Raw genomic sequence first — 14,235 nt, 5'->3', positions numbered from 1 at the left:
AGGACCATGTCCAGGTGGCTTCTGAAGATCTCCAAGGAGGGTGATTATGTGAGATGAAAACATATATACAATAGTAAAAACATGACTGTACACTTTTTTTTTTTAAAATGTCTACATTAGAAAGATACCCATAAAGAGAAATTGAAGCTATGTTACTAAAAAGTATCTTTCATGTACTGGTAGGAAAGACAAAGAAATCAACTGGTTAGAACAAGTTTCCTTATACTTGAAAGTATAGGAGTTGCTCTAAAGCTATGCATGGGGGAAAAAAAAAAAAAAAAAAAAAAACACTGTTCTTGGAAGGGGATTTCCTTCCTTATTTCCTGTATGGAACTGTAGGCACCCAGCACCTCTTGGTGGGAGTTAGTGGGAGGGAAACTATTTAAACGTAAGCGTCTATTTAAAGGAAAGAGTTAAGCCTGAAAACTGGCCAAGAACTACTAAGAAATTAAACCAAACTATTACTTCTTCTTTCCACAGCTAGTTATTACAAATGCTTCAAAGATTATCAAGTAACAGAGATGGAAGACATGGGGGGGAAAAAAGAATTGATGGTGTCTAAAAACAACTTATTCTAATTGTACTCATATTCTGTTTTTTTCTACATTCAACTTCTCCTGATAATACACCTCTCGCTCCAGACATCTTTCCATTCTGATTATAAATCCAAGACAGACCATGCAATTTCTGTTACTGTTACCACCTATTAGTGTATTACAAATCTATTTATACTACACTATAATAAGCACAGATGTCTAGAGTCAATCCCAATAAGATTTAATGGTAAGACAAGAGAATACTGGGTATCCATATCCACTAAACAACCTACAGCAAATAAAATAAAGATTATTCTTCACAGAAAGGAGATAAAGATAAGATGAAACGATGTTATCAGCTTTCCGTTAGATTATGAGGCCAATCTAAGGGAAAGCACATTACAGTTTACTTAACTCCTCGGCGTTAGCTATATAAAGAGCTTCCAAGCTAATGCCTTCCAAGAGACAGCTAAGAGTTCAGTATTAACAATAGTTTGAGGTTAGCAGACTGTCTCTGCAGACAAAAAAAGTATTTGTTACAAGAAACACCAAGCAAAAACAGACTGGAGGAAAAGCAACCAGGTGAAAGAAAAAAGGAATCCATACTTGAGAAGAACGTAGAAGTACGTATAAGAATCAGAAGCCTTTACCCACAATGCAAAAGGAATGAAAAGTTAAGGTTTCCAATACAACATACCGTGTTCAGTTAAAAAGTGATAGACAACTAAATAGCTTTTTTAATTTCCATAATTTTAATACAAATTCTTAATATTTTCCTATATTTCAAGGTTTAAAATACAGTTATAATAACTACATTAAGACTCGACCACTGTAAGTATAAAATACTCATTCTTCCTGTCAGATATTCTGGGTTGCAAAGTTTTTCCTCCCTCACCATATTAATAAAACTAAGATTATACAAAGTAAAAGTCACAATGAAAAAAAAAAAAGAGAAACACTGACAACACTTCAGAATAGCTGATAACCAATTGTCAAATAACCAGCTGGCATGTGGAAAACTGAGATTCGGTGCCCTTATCCAGAAAGAATCTTGAAGCTTTTTCTTGCTCATCCTTTTCTTCTTGCTCTAACTTAAGCCTAGGACAACTTAATGAAGAATTTGATCATTCTTGTTCTGCAATTCCATTTTTCCATAATGACGATTTTCTATCATGTATGTAGTAGAAGAGCTGCCGCACCCACTAATAGGGAAAGAAATATTTTTATTTACCCTGAATGGTAAGAAGTACAAGACAAATAAGCCTAATGAACCAATTTTGACAGCTAATGACTTAACCTCAGCAATGAAAGACTGATGAGTGCTGCGCTATCCAATCCTAAAGACTTTAGAGAAAGTACTTTCATGATCCTTTTTTCATTCCCTTTCCTTCTATCATGTGCATATTAGTGACCTACTTACTATATACAATCCTTTTCTTTTTAAGCAAAAGCTCACTTTAAGATCACAACTGGCTGCTGGCTGTATTTTAGTCCAAGATGATTCTGAAGCAGCAAAACTACTTTTCAAGATTTACTTTAAACTGAAAAAGAAAAAAGCCTACATCCTAGTCTGTCATTAAACAGACTGCAGAGCAGCTAGTTTCACAACAAAGTTCAGCAGTATGTACCTTTAAAGAAACTACATTTTTTTGTATAATGACATAACCACATTTTGCATTAATGGTATATGGACATTATGAAAAGAGAATGATCTGTCAGTTCATAGACAGACTGGAAAATACCAAGAAAACAAGCAATAGGAAGAAAAATTATAGACAAAAACTGACCTGGACCAAAGAACAAGCCACAAACAAAGCCTACACTCACAAGTAATATATACATAGTCACTAAGTAATATATAAGTAACATTAATCACTGTCCACAGTGAAAGAAAAGTGAGCGCCAGCATTCAGCCAAACTGTAGTCTTTTGGACTACACGGGAAAAAAACATTTTATTATTTTCACAGGATTCCAGTAAAAGTTTCTCAGGAAGTTTTTTATTATTATTATTATTAATAGAAAAGAAACTTCTTTAGAGGGTAAACCTAAGTCAACTTTCAGTTTTCACTGGTCAACTAAATAGCACAGCATGTACCAGTCACCCTGTGTAACAGCATTTATTTAGAATCATGGAATACCCTGAGTTGGAAGGGAGACACATGGATCACTGAGTCCAACTCCTGGCTCCGCACCAGACCACCCAAAAATCAGACCATATGTCTGAGAAGTGAAAATATTTAAGTCATATTGTAACAATATTTAAGTGATATTGTAATAGTAATATAAAGTTTTGATCCACAAAGTCTAAAGTAAATGCTATACTGCTAGCTAAAAAACTAGAATGGAGACCCTCCGGATGATTATCACTCTATAGTTTTAAAACAGGTATTTGATGCCAATCCCATTATCATGAATTCAACAAAAACATAACTGCTCCTCTGACTTTAGACTGTCAACCTTCTCAGCCTTAAAACAAAAAATTCATTCATTTAGACTAAACATAGCTATCTGCAAAATCCTGTTAAAAAATCTAAGAAATATATAAAATAAGAGGGATTCTAGCCAAATCAAAAAAAAAAAAAAAAACTTGTTTAGCAGGAGCCCTTCTTCTCACCAAATCAGGTTATCAGCACTCCACTCCAGAAACATGAAAACCTTCCAAATATTTTACAGATTCACAGATTTCTCTAGGTTGGAAGAGACCTCAAGATCATCGAGTCCAACCTCCGACCTAACACTAAGTACTCCACTAAACCATATCCCTAAGCTCTACATCTAAACGTCTTTTAAAGACCTCCAGGGATGGTGACTCCACCACCTCCCTGGGCAGCCCGTTCCAATGCTTAATAACCCTTTCGGTAAAGAAGTACTTCCTAACATCCAACCTAAAACTCCCCTGTCGCAACTTTAGCCCATTCCCCCTCGTCCTGTCACCAGGCACGTGGGAGAATAGACCAACCCCCACCTCTCTACAGCCTCCTTTCAGGTAACTGTAGAGAGCGATGAGGTCTCCCCTGAGCCTCCTCTTCTCCAGGCTGAACAAGCCCAGCTCCCTCAGCCGCTCCTCGTAAGACTTGTTCTCCAGACCCCTCACCAGCTTGGTCGCCCTTCTCTGGACTCGCTCGAGCACGTCCATGTCCTTCCTGTAGCGAGGGGCCCAAAACTGAACACAGTACTCGAGGTGCGGCCTCACCAGAGCCGAGTACAGGGGCACAATCACTTCCCTCGACCTGCTGGCCACACTGCTTCTTATACAGGCCAGGATGCCGTTGGCCTTCTTGGCCACCTGAGCACACTGCTGGCTCATATTCAGCCGACTATCCACCAATACTCCCAGGTCCTTCTCGGCCAGGCAGCTTTCCAGCCACTCATCTCCCAGCCTGTAGCTCTGCTTGGGGTTGTTGCAGCCCAGGTGCAGGACCCGGCACTTGGCCTTGTTGAACTTCATGCAGTTGACCCCAGCCCATCGCTCCAGCCTATCCAGATCCTCCTGCAGAGCCTTCCTGCCCTCGAGCAGATCGACACACGCACTTAGCTTGGTGTCATCTGCAAACTTACTGAGGGTGCACTGGACGCCCTCATCCAGATCATCAATAAAGATATTAAAGAGGACCGGCCCCAGTACCGAGCCCTGGGGGACTCCACTAGTGACCGGCCTCCAACCAGATTTGACTCCATTCACCACAACTCTCTGGGCCCGGCCATCCAGCCAGTTTCTAACCCAGCGAAGCGTACGCCAGTCCAAGCCCCGAGCAGCCAGTTTCTCGAGGAGAATGTTGTGGGGAACGGTGTCAAAAGCCTTACTGAGGTCAAGGTAGACCACGTCCACAGCCTTTCCCTCATCCACCAAGCGCGTCACTTGGTCATAGAAGGAGATCAGGTTCGTCAAGCAGGACCTGCCTTTCATAAACCCATGCTGACTGGGCCTGATCGCCTGCTTGCCCTGCAAGTGCCGCGTGATGACCCTCAAGATAATCTGCTCCATGAGCTTCCCCGGCACTGAGGTCAAACTGACAGGCCTATAGTTCCCCGGGTCTGCCCTGCGGCCCTTCTTATAGATAGGCGATCACACAACAAAGTGCAAAAAAACTTGTGATTAATCCTTTTTAAAACAGCCCTCGGCCTTTTTAGTTGCAGAGAAATGTAGTCATACGGCTGAACAATCATGCAGAGATGTTCTGCTCACAACACTAAAGAAACATCACATGTAGAGGAGGTGGTGGGGAGCTTAGGTTTGCGGGGGGGGGGGGCATTTGTTTTTAAGAAGCCTTTAGCCTAAAAACAGAGTAAAACAGAGCCTAAAAAAAGAGTAATGAATACTCTAACAATTACACAATCTGTATGGAGACTTAGTATTTGTTTCACTTCTTTTCCAAACACCAAGGCTTAGATTTCACCGAGGAAAAACATTCTTCCACTTATCTCCAAAGGACGCATCTGGGAAGCCAACATGAGTTGCCCAAACTTGCCAAGTGCTTTAGAATACATTTGGAGGTGAAGGCACAATGAAACAGAATAAAAGCTAGCATTAACAGTGCAAACTACCCATTCACATCTGACACAAGGTTTTAAGGTCTGTTACTTGAATTTCGTCCTACATTTTTTACCTTTGATAATTGTATCAATCCAGCAGGATGACAGTAACACTGTAGGATGATGCAACTGATCATACTGATCAACAGATCACACCATTTCAAAACAGTGCTATGCCATAGTTGAGTTGTTTGGAGTTCATTTATATACAACAAGCATGTTTCCTTACAAAGTTCCTAACACGTCTTAGATTTACAAGTACAGGAATTGTTTAAAATTATCACCTTGTTGAAGTGAAAAAGTAAAAATCACTAATAAGCAAGCCAGATCATCAGTAATGCTCTCCTTAAGCACCAAGTCAAATTTAGCATGTCAAACATTTATTATACAACCTTTTTAATTAACACATATGGACATGTTGCAAATATCAATACTTAAAATCAGGTATGCTAAAGAATGTTGTTTCATGGAATTTAAAAAAAAAAGTTTCTGAAAGGCTTTCAGATAGCAATATAAAAGACAGTTGTGTGAAATTTTGTCAGACTGGTTGTAAAGACCACAAAAAAAAAACAACGAAGTGATTATAAATGACAAAGACACTATGTTTGGTTTTAACATTAAAATTAATATCATTATTTGGAATCACATCATAGAGAAAATAAACTATTCCTAAATTTTGTTTTCCTCCACAGATTCAGAGCATTATAGGTAATCAATGTTTAATATGTAAGATTTAGGATGTGAAAAGTTGAAGAGTGTAAGTGTAACACCATTATTCAATTACATTTTTTTAAAGGAATAATCTTCATTCTAGACAAAGTACATATTTTTATAAAATGTATCTATTAAAAATATAAGTCCAACTATCATGGATGAGACCATTAGCACAGAACACCATAAATATAGCGAAATATGAAATAAGAAGATGCCCCCAACTTAGTGTCTACTAAAGAACCTCAATTCCCAGCCATGAGATAAACAAGGGATATGAACACGTGGGCTAGGACATCCCAGCATCATGGCTGCTGAAGCAGCCTAACCAGGCAGCTTGAAAAAATGTAAGAAACACATCAACTCCAAGACTTACTTAGTGACAAAAGAGCTGCCGCTACTCAGCAACTGGACTACAGGAAAAAGCAGAGTGAGTTAAAATCTCTTCCTCCCCAGCAAACAAACAGAGCCTTGTACATAATCACACGTATAAGGTGGGAGAGCTAATCTCTGCCATATGAAGAACATGTTTCCCCTATCCCCATCCCACCAAGTCTCATCTCTAAGAGCCTATTCTCAATTTTTGCACAAGAAAAGATGTGAAAAGAGCATCTGATGTGCACTCAACTTCCCACTGTTCCACGTTTAGGCAAAGTAATGCAAAGTTCTTTCCTAGATTTGTTTCATCATTTTCAACAGATTTGTTGGAATGGTCAAGATCTTTCAGGAGAACTGAAGAGTCATTACAGTTCTGACTGTACAAAGTACTGAAATGACGTCAGCTAATATTAGTATCATGTTAATAACAAACTTTACTGACAAGCATGACATTTTAGAGGTTGGTAAGATTGTTTTTTTATTTAAAACAGAACAAAATCTCAAAGTCATATTCTGGCTTAGGCTTTGTAGGTGTTCCCTTTCTCAATGACTATGTTCTTTCTCGCTGTGACCTAAAACTCTTAAGAAACTGAGTCAATGACCAGAGTCAGGGTCATTATCTTCCACATTAATCAGTCTTGTCAGTTAAGTCTAAAGTTAAGCCTTTAAATACTTCTTTTCACACCAGAATTCAATCTCACCCATATATCTGTAGGGTATTTAAAGCCTACAACAAATGTGTTGCTCTGTTCAGAAAACATAGAATTAAGTTACAAATGTATGCAAGGCCCATGTTTATTTTAACTCTGCAAGACAGTTACCCCTCCATATGTTTAAGGTGTATTTGCACTGTTCCGTAACAGGGGGGAAACATTTGAATCATTAATCAAATTGCTAATCACAAATTCAAGACCCACAAATTACAGTCAGTCATTCAAGTAAATTTGCTAATTATATAAAACTGGAGGATGTTAATAAAACTTCTCCACAGTGTTATATTTAAGGATGATAACTGATCAGCTGATCAGTGCATCTTACAAGATATTTTTCTATAACTCATGATTGTGCAGGTAGATTAACTCATAATTTATTTTTTTTCCAGCTCTGAATTACTGAAAGCCATCCACGCTTTAAAGGGAGAGCCTTGTCAAGCATGAGGCTCATCCATAAATATTCCAGATCAAGTAACAATCAATAGGATATAAGCATTCTGCACAAGAAGTAAAAGCAGACTCCTCTCTCAAGAGCCAGTCTTATAGAACTTCAACAGCGTAAAAATAAATAAGCCAGCCTATTTGTAAGCTGCTTCAGGTGAATCAGTATGCAGTACTTTCTCAGAGCAGTCAGTCCTAAAACCCTTGGGGACACCTACTTGTCACAGAATAAATTATCTGGCTAATATCCAATATTACAGTATATGTCAGTGGGCACCCAGGAGACGGGCATTAGGCAGCACTTAGCTTCTTCAGCCTCGCAGGGTAGTCCTCACATAGACAACTTTGCCCCATTATAGAACATAACTGATGTACTTATTTTGGTGCTTTCCAGCAGCAGCCTTTCATCCTAAAACATTTTTATGGCACTGCGCATTTTTTTCTAAAAACACAGGTCCCAAGGTACAGTACACTGAATATTTTTCATGTGACTATTACATTTTAAGCTGTTCCAAGTAAATAAAAACATCTGAACACTAACATGAGTGTTGTCACATGCTAAATTAATTCTGTTTAATAGAAGCTATTGTGGAATTAACTTCTCCCACAACTCTTACAGTAACTCTTCCTCCCTAGTTACTTAACATAAATAGCCAAGTTTGCATCCCACATGCAGCATATATATAAAGCCAAAATCCACATGCATGGCAAGTACACTATAGCTCTCATAAAAATATGAGACTCCTTATAAAAATATGAGACTTCTTATAAAAATATGAGACTTTTTGGAGCCCCCGACTTCAGCTTGCGATGGCAAACCCATCACCAGCAAGCTGCAGCACGAGGAACCTGTTGACACCGAAGTTGTGAACCAAATCAAAGAAACCCAGTAAGCAATGCAGCGAGGCTAAGGAGAGATTGATTTTGCCCGCTTGGAATTCAGGTTATTAAAAGCGACATCAAAGACCGCAGGACGGCCTCGTGAAGACGCATTGGGCTTTGCTAAACTTACAACAAACTCCTCAGGAAAGCGAGGCGCTCCCAAGGGGGACAACCACCGACGGGTTTCGTAACGGGAGAGACTGGGGTCGGGGCGGCTCGGGGGCTCTGGCACCGCCTGCCAGGCGCTCCAAGCCCCGCCGAGGTGAGGACGGCAAGGTGAGGAGCCGCCCTGCCCTGCTCTGCCCGCCGCCAGCCCACAGCGGGGCGACGCCGGGGCCCAACGGCCGCCGCGCGCCCCCTCCTCAGCCCACCCCCGCTCCAGCGGCCGCCCCGCGCCGCCACCAGCCGCGGGCGGGGAGCGGCTGCCGCAGGGCCCCGGAGGTGCGAGCAGAGCGCCCGGCGAACCGCGGGGCACAGCGGGCCCGGGCTGGCCGCTCAGCGGCGGCATCGCGCCGGGAACTGCCCGGCGACACCTCCCCCCTCCTCCTCCTCCTCGTCCTCCTCCTCTCGCAGCGCCCGGGCACCGCCGGGGATTTAAAGAACCGGAATGAAATCGGGGGCGAAAATAAAGTTGCGGTTGCCCCCATGAGGGGCGCTCCCAGGGAAGGGCTGAACTTACGTCTCGGAATTTGTTCCACTGCCCGACCTCCTTGTCGTATTGGGAGATGGTGGTGAGCCACTGCTTATCGTCCAGAAAATTGCCGCTGTCCGGTCTGCCCCCGGCCGCCGCCGCCGCCAGCGCCGGGCTGCACCAGGCTGCCGCGCACACGCACACCAAGGCTGCTACCTTCAGCATCTGGGCGAGAGGAGACACGGCAGGGTGGGGAGGGCGGGTTACCCACGCCGCGCCCGCCCGAAACGGGCAGGGGTGCGGAAGGGGCAGGTGGAAAGGGAGCCCGGCGCGCCGCATTGAGGGGGAAGGGAGGAGAGGCGAGGGGAAGGAGAGGAAGAGGAGGCTGCCCAGCCCGTCACCTTGCCGCGAGCCCCGCAACCGCGCTCCTCACCGCGGCCGGAAAGGCGGCCCGCTGCCTCCTGCCCGCTGCCTGCCCGCGCCGCCGCCCGCAGCCCCCCACCCCGCGCCCCGCCCGCCCCCCGGCCCCGCCCCGCCCCGCCCCGCGCCGGGGCTAACGGTCTGAGGTGAGGGGGGGGGGGGATGGCTGCCGGCCCTGAGGTGCCCGAGCCCGGCGCTCCTCACCCGGCTGGTGGGGCTCGAAGCTGCGGCGGCCGTACGGCAGCTCAGCCCTCGGTGACAGCCGCCCTCCTTCCTGAGCTGGTTAAATGTGATTTAGAAATGGGCGAGGTGCAGAGCTGGTTCGGTTTCCTCCCTGGTGTGGCTTGCTCCATATTTGATTTCGAGCTCCGCCAGCCCGCCTGGTGACCCAGTTCACCGAGCGCTGCGATGCGTGCCTGATTCCCCAGACTCGCACTGCTTGCGTCGTTTCGGGTGTGCATCAGGTGGGTGCCCATGGCACAGTGGCTGGGGGAGGCTGTGGGGGGAGGCGAGGGGCTGCCCCATGTCAGCCCCGCACCATGGGCACGGCACACAGGCCACAGCCAAGCCCAGCGGGCCGGGCTGGTGGTGCCTCCAGGAAAGCATAGTTGGGGCAAAAAGTGCTGTGAGGAGCTGGGGAAGGAAAGAGCAGCAAAAAGGGCCAACACCAAAGTTGGGGGAAGCAGGAGATGCACCGCCATATCCACCGCAGCCCACCACGCCAGAGCCAATGGATATACCTAGGGGAACGGTGGCCTGTGGAGAACCCACACCACAGCACGTCTTCCTGAAGGCCCGCAGCCCATGGAGAATTCATGCCAGAGCAGAGGAAACATGAGAGAAAGAAGAAGCAGCAAAGAGAAACCCTTACTCAATGACTGGACCCTGTCACCCTCCCAAACCCATCCTGCTGCTTGGGGCACAGGGAGAAGTTGAGCCTGGGTACAGGGGGAGGAAAGGTTGTCCTAATGTTCCTCTTCTCGTTTCCCACTATCCAAATTAGCAGTTACATTAGTAATTGGCAATAAAGTAATTTTCTCCAGGTCTTTTTTTTTTTGTCTGCAGCAGTAACTGCTGAGCAGTCTCCCTGCCTTTCATCTCAATCCACAAACTTTCTCATTCCTGGTCTTCCTATTCTCTCTCCCTGCCCTGCTCGTGAAGTGGGCAGGCGGGCTTTTAGTTCAGGCTAACCCACCAGAAGGCTACTAGGTGTGTTAAGAGAACACAGCACTCCTGGTGCATTACCTGGAACTGTACTCCATGGTAAAACACAGTTACCTTTGGAGTTGAAACTAGGCTCAACTCCGTCAGACATTCCCAGATTCAGTAAGGAGAAAAATGCCACTTTATGCAAAAAGAGGTGTGAATATGAGATTCTGAGCGATCCTAGCAAATTTTGAGTTTGGTCATAAACTGTAACTATAGACAGATACCGAAGTATGAATTAAGTCCCCTAGCCCACATCTTACACCACATAATACATACCATTCTGTTCCTAAACCTGTATCACGAAAATCAATGAGAATCTTGTCACCAGTCTGATAGATACAGAGGATGACTGCAAGATTAAGATTTATGTCCTGACTGAAAATGCAGCCTACCCAGAATAATACTATATTCTCTAATAAATGAATCAAAAAATTCAAGGCAAAGGGATGGAAGGACTGTACAGAGGCTAAACAAGAATCAATATCACAGCCATGTTATTCTCAGCGGGGTTATAGAGTCAGTCCCTTATACAATCACTTTCTGACAATCCAGTTTGTGTTTGTCAATCTTCATGTTAATTTCCTACAAGCCCCTTTGCCCTTTGGCAAAGACGAAATTTCTCTATAAAACTAATGATCTTTCTTCTTCTTCTTCAGCTTTTTTTCCCCCCTTGGTAAAAAACACTTATTTAAACTTAAAAAAAAACACCCCAATCCCCAATTTTGTGGCTTCATTTACCTAGCAGTCGAGGTAATTTGTTTTGATTTTGCTTCATCTGTATTGCACTTTTTCAGTTATAATAATATTATTCAGTACTTTAAGTTATGGTGCATCTTTCCATAACTGGAGAATAGAAATAAAAGTGGCTGGGATTTGTTTTCAGTAAAAATTCTTAGAAAAGTGAGCTCTGATGTGGTTTGGGTTTTACAAAAGTTTCACTGCGATTTGTCTAAAAAGTGATCTTCCACACCGATGACTACAGTTTCTACTGACAACACATACTAAATGATCAATTATATGTACTTTTGCCTGAACCAAGCTATTTGAAGCCTTTAATAATTCTAAATGTATTCCTCATAACTTTAAGCACTCTGATCTCCACATAATTGGTTTAAGAGCCTCATTCTGATCAAGGACTTTACACAAGTTGGTAATTCCATTTCTTCAAGCACACAAAAAATGATGCTTGATTGAAATGGCATTTTGAAGATGAAACTAAGAAGTTTTCTTTTTTTTTTCCTCAATAATTTCACCACTCTTCAAAGATCTAATTTTCGTATCTTGAGAATTATTCTTTATTTTAAATATAACTACATTTCTCACAGAAAGTATATCTGCATTCTTACATACTTATGTGACTAAAAATGGTATCGTTAAGATGCGCCAGGGAATCCAGTACCGCTGTAGTGGTAAGAGAATCAAATTAATGGTAACAGGTACATAATTTTAAACTGAGATCATAGAAACTGAGCTATAGCTCTTTTCATCATTGTTCTGTTAAGAAATACTGGTATTATTATTAAAAATGTCTTTCTTCTCAATTTCAAAATTCAAAATATGATATGTTTTCCAAGCTTTCAGTATGACAGATTTTTCAAATATTAAAGCTGACTAGCTGATGGAGTCAGGGGGATAGCAGAGAAGATGGTGTAGCTGGTAATATACACATACAACGGTAGTAGATTGTCATAAACAATATGGATGTTGCTTATGGAAAAGGATGGAGAGAAAAAAAAGGAAGTATATATGTAATTATGTATGTTGTATGAAAGGGTGCTGGAATCTGTAATAGAGATGCCTAGAGCTGCACTGGAAGAAAAGTTTATATGCATAAGTTGATAATGAAACAGAGGGGACATGCTGAGAAATTATTAAGAAATACAAAGAAATTTATGCCCTGAAGACAGTGCCTCAAAAGTGCTTTACCCACTTTGTGCAAATGAAGAATATGTTCATTTAAGGCACTAAAGCATGAAGTTTATGTAAATACAATAATATAGTCCTTGCAGTTAAAAATCTTTTTTTTTTTTTTTTTTTTTCCCCTGAAGGAACTCCCAAGGAAACACGTAGCCATTCCATTGCCCACAAGCAAAACCAGCTATATTTTGTCAATCCTGGCAGATGTCAATCTCAATCTATTATTAGACCACCACTGAGTCCCAGTCAGTGATGGAAACTGCACACTTATTCTATGTCAGTGACTTTTACAAGTCTGGCTCTGGAAGATGTTTCCAATACTTGAGTTTTTAAGGTTTCAGTTTAAGCTTACATCTGATGGTCAATCATCTTCACCATAAACATGAAAAACAAATTACTATCTTCCTCTGTTCTGTAGTCTTTTCTGTATTATCAGATTCCCATTCCGTATTTCCTGTCTGTGATGTTTTTTATCGTATTTTTACCCTATTCTTTCAAGCTTGCGCCATGGCTTTGAGACCTCTGATCACTTTCCCTACTATCCTGTTGAATTTTTCAAATCAGTCTCCCTGTTTTTTCATCATCAGTGCTTTGAACACTGGAACACCTTGTTTATGCCTACCCAGTGTTGATCAGAGCAGAAGGATTGCTTCATAAAAATAAATTAGTTTGGCTTGATATGATTTCTTGTGTCAAATCTATGCTGTCTGCTATGCATCTTCTTTTTACCATCCAGATGCTTAGAACTAGTGTACTGAATTATCTTTTCCTGTGTTTTCTTGAAATTGAGAGTTGGACAACAGGAATTTAATTTTCTGATCCCTTCTCGACACACTGTCATTTTGAAGGTACTTTTCTTAAAACCCTTTTCATTTACTTCTACAGTCATCTGTTACCCTACTTGTTCTCCACAGTTTCTCAAAAGCAACTGCTAGCAAATCTGACACTTTTTTTCAAGGAATTGTATAAATATTCAGGGGGAGAGTTCATAATATGATGAAAATTATCATATTTTTCACAAAAATTATAAAACAGAGTTGCTACAAAGTCTTATCTAAGCTGCTTCCTTGTCACTGCTGTGACAGCTGAGTTAACCAGCTACATGGTCTTGACCTTTGGTACACAGGTTTTAAATACTTGTTCCTTCCGTTTCCCTGCTTTCACCTTTTCTCTACATTCCACCTGCACAAAGGCCATTTCCCTTTCTTTTGCCCTCTTTATACTAATACAATGTTCATAATGATTTCTCATTAACCTTGAAGTCTTTTGCTAGCTGCATCTCAGATTCACCTTGGCTTTTGATACTTGTGTCTTGAACTGTGCTTTGAAATATTCATCTCTAGTAATCTTCTTTGACTTTCATCTTCAATTTCAGGCAGATGCAGACCTCGAGATTTAATAAATTTGGTCTTCTATGACTTTCCCTATTCTTCTGCTGTTATTGCAATTTAATCCTTAATATTTACCCTGTTGGGTAAATGCTCTGAGATGCTCATTCTTCAGGAATGTAATTGGATTGCTAAACATCTGCGCATCTCTGCTGACACAACTACTGTCAGAAAGCCAGAAAGCACAAGCAAGGATCCAGACAGCACAGGAGCTCAGGTGATCAGCATAAAGCACACATCTATCTGTGCTACTGACAGTTTATACACCCATCAGAATAAGGCATGATGAATGGGCTTGTCCAGGATCAGGGGCAGACAACCATCTCAATGCAGGGCTTAGCCAAGTCCTCACAAGCCTAGAACTGAAAAACAGAACGGCTTCCTACTGGTGCGACATCTCTGCCTGACATCTCACCTAATCTTTCTGCCATTCTATACAGCCGCGGCTACCTCAGCAGATGAAAGAGCTCACATA

General features: G+C 42.2%; 1 protein-coding gene across 7 annotated transcripts in view; it reads right to left on the bottom strand.

Annotated features, from left to right (window-relative positions):
- SPOCK3 (SPARC (osteonectin), cwcv and kazal like domains proteoglycan 3) overlaps positions 1 to 14,235 on the bottom strand; it is a 319,690-nt gene that overhangs the window by 192,321 nt on the left and 113,134 nt on the right. Inside the window, exons 1-2 of one of the 7 annotated variants that reach the window (XM_083835639.1) lie at positions 9,260 to 9,369; positions 8,866 to 9,051 (exon numbers count right to left, since the gene is read on the bottom strand). The exons of 3 other annotated variants lie outside the window; for them this stretch is intronic. In XM_083835639.1, coding sequence (XP_083691765.1) covers positions 8,866 to 9,051 — 186 coding nt within the window. In that variant the 5' untranslated portion in view covers positions 9,260 to 9,369. Of the gene's footprint in view, positions 1 to 8,865; positions 9,052 to 9,227; positions 9,370 to 14,235 lie in introns of those variants that run through there. 3 more of the 7 variants (XM_083835641.1, XM_083835637.1, XM_083835640.1) reach the window with 3 other exon arrangements.

The sequence above is a fragment of the Anser anser genome, assembly GCF_964211835.1.
Source record: "Anser anser genome assembly, chromosome: 4".
Lineage (NCBI taxonomy): Eukaryota > Metazoa > Chordata > Aves > Anseriformes > Anatidae > Anser > Anser anser.
This window is presented reverse-complemented; position numbering and strand designations above follow the sequence as displayed.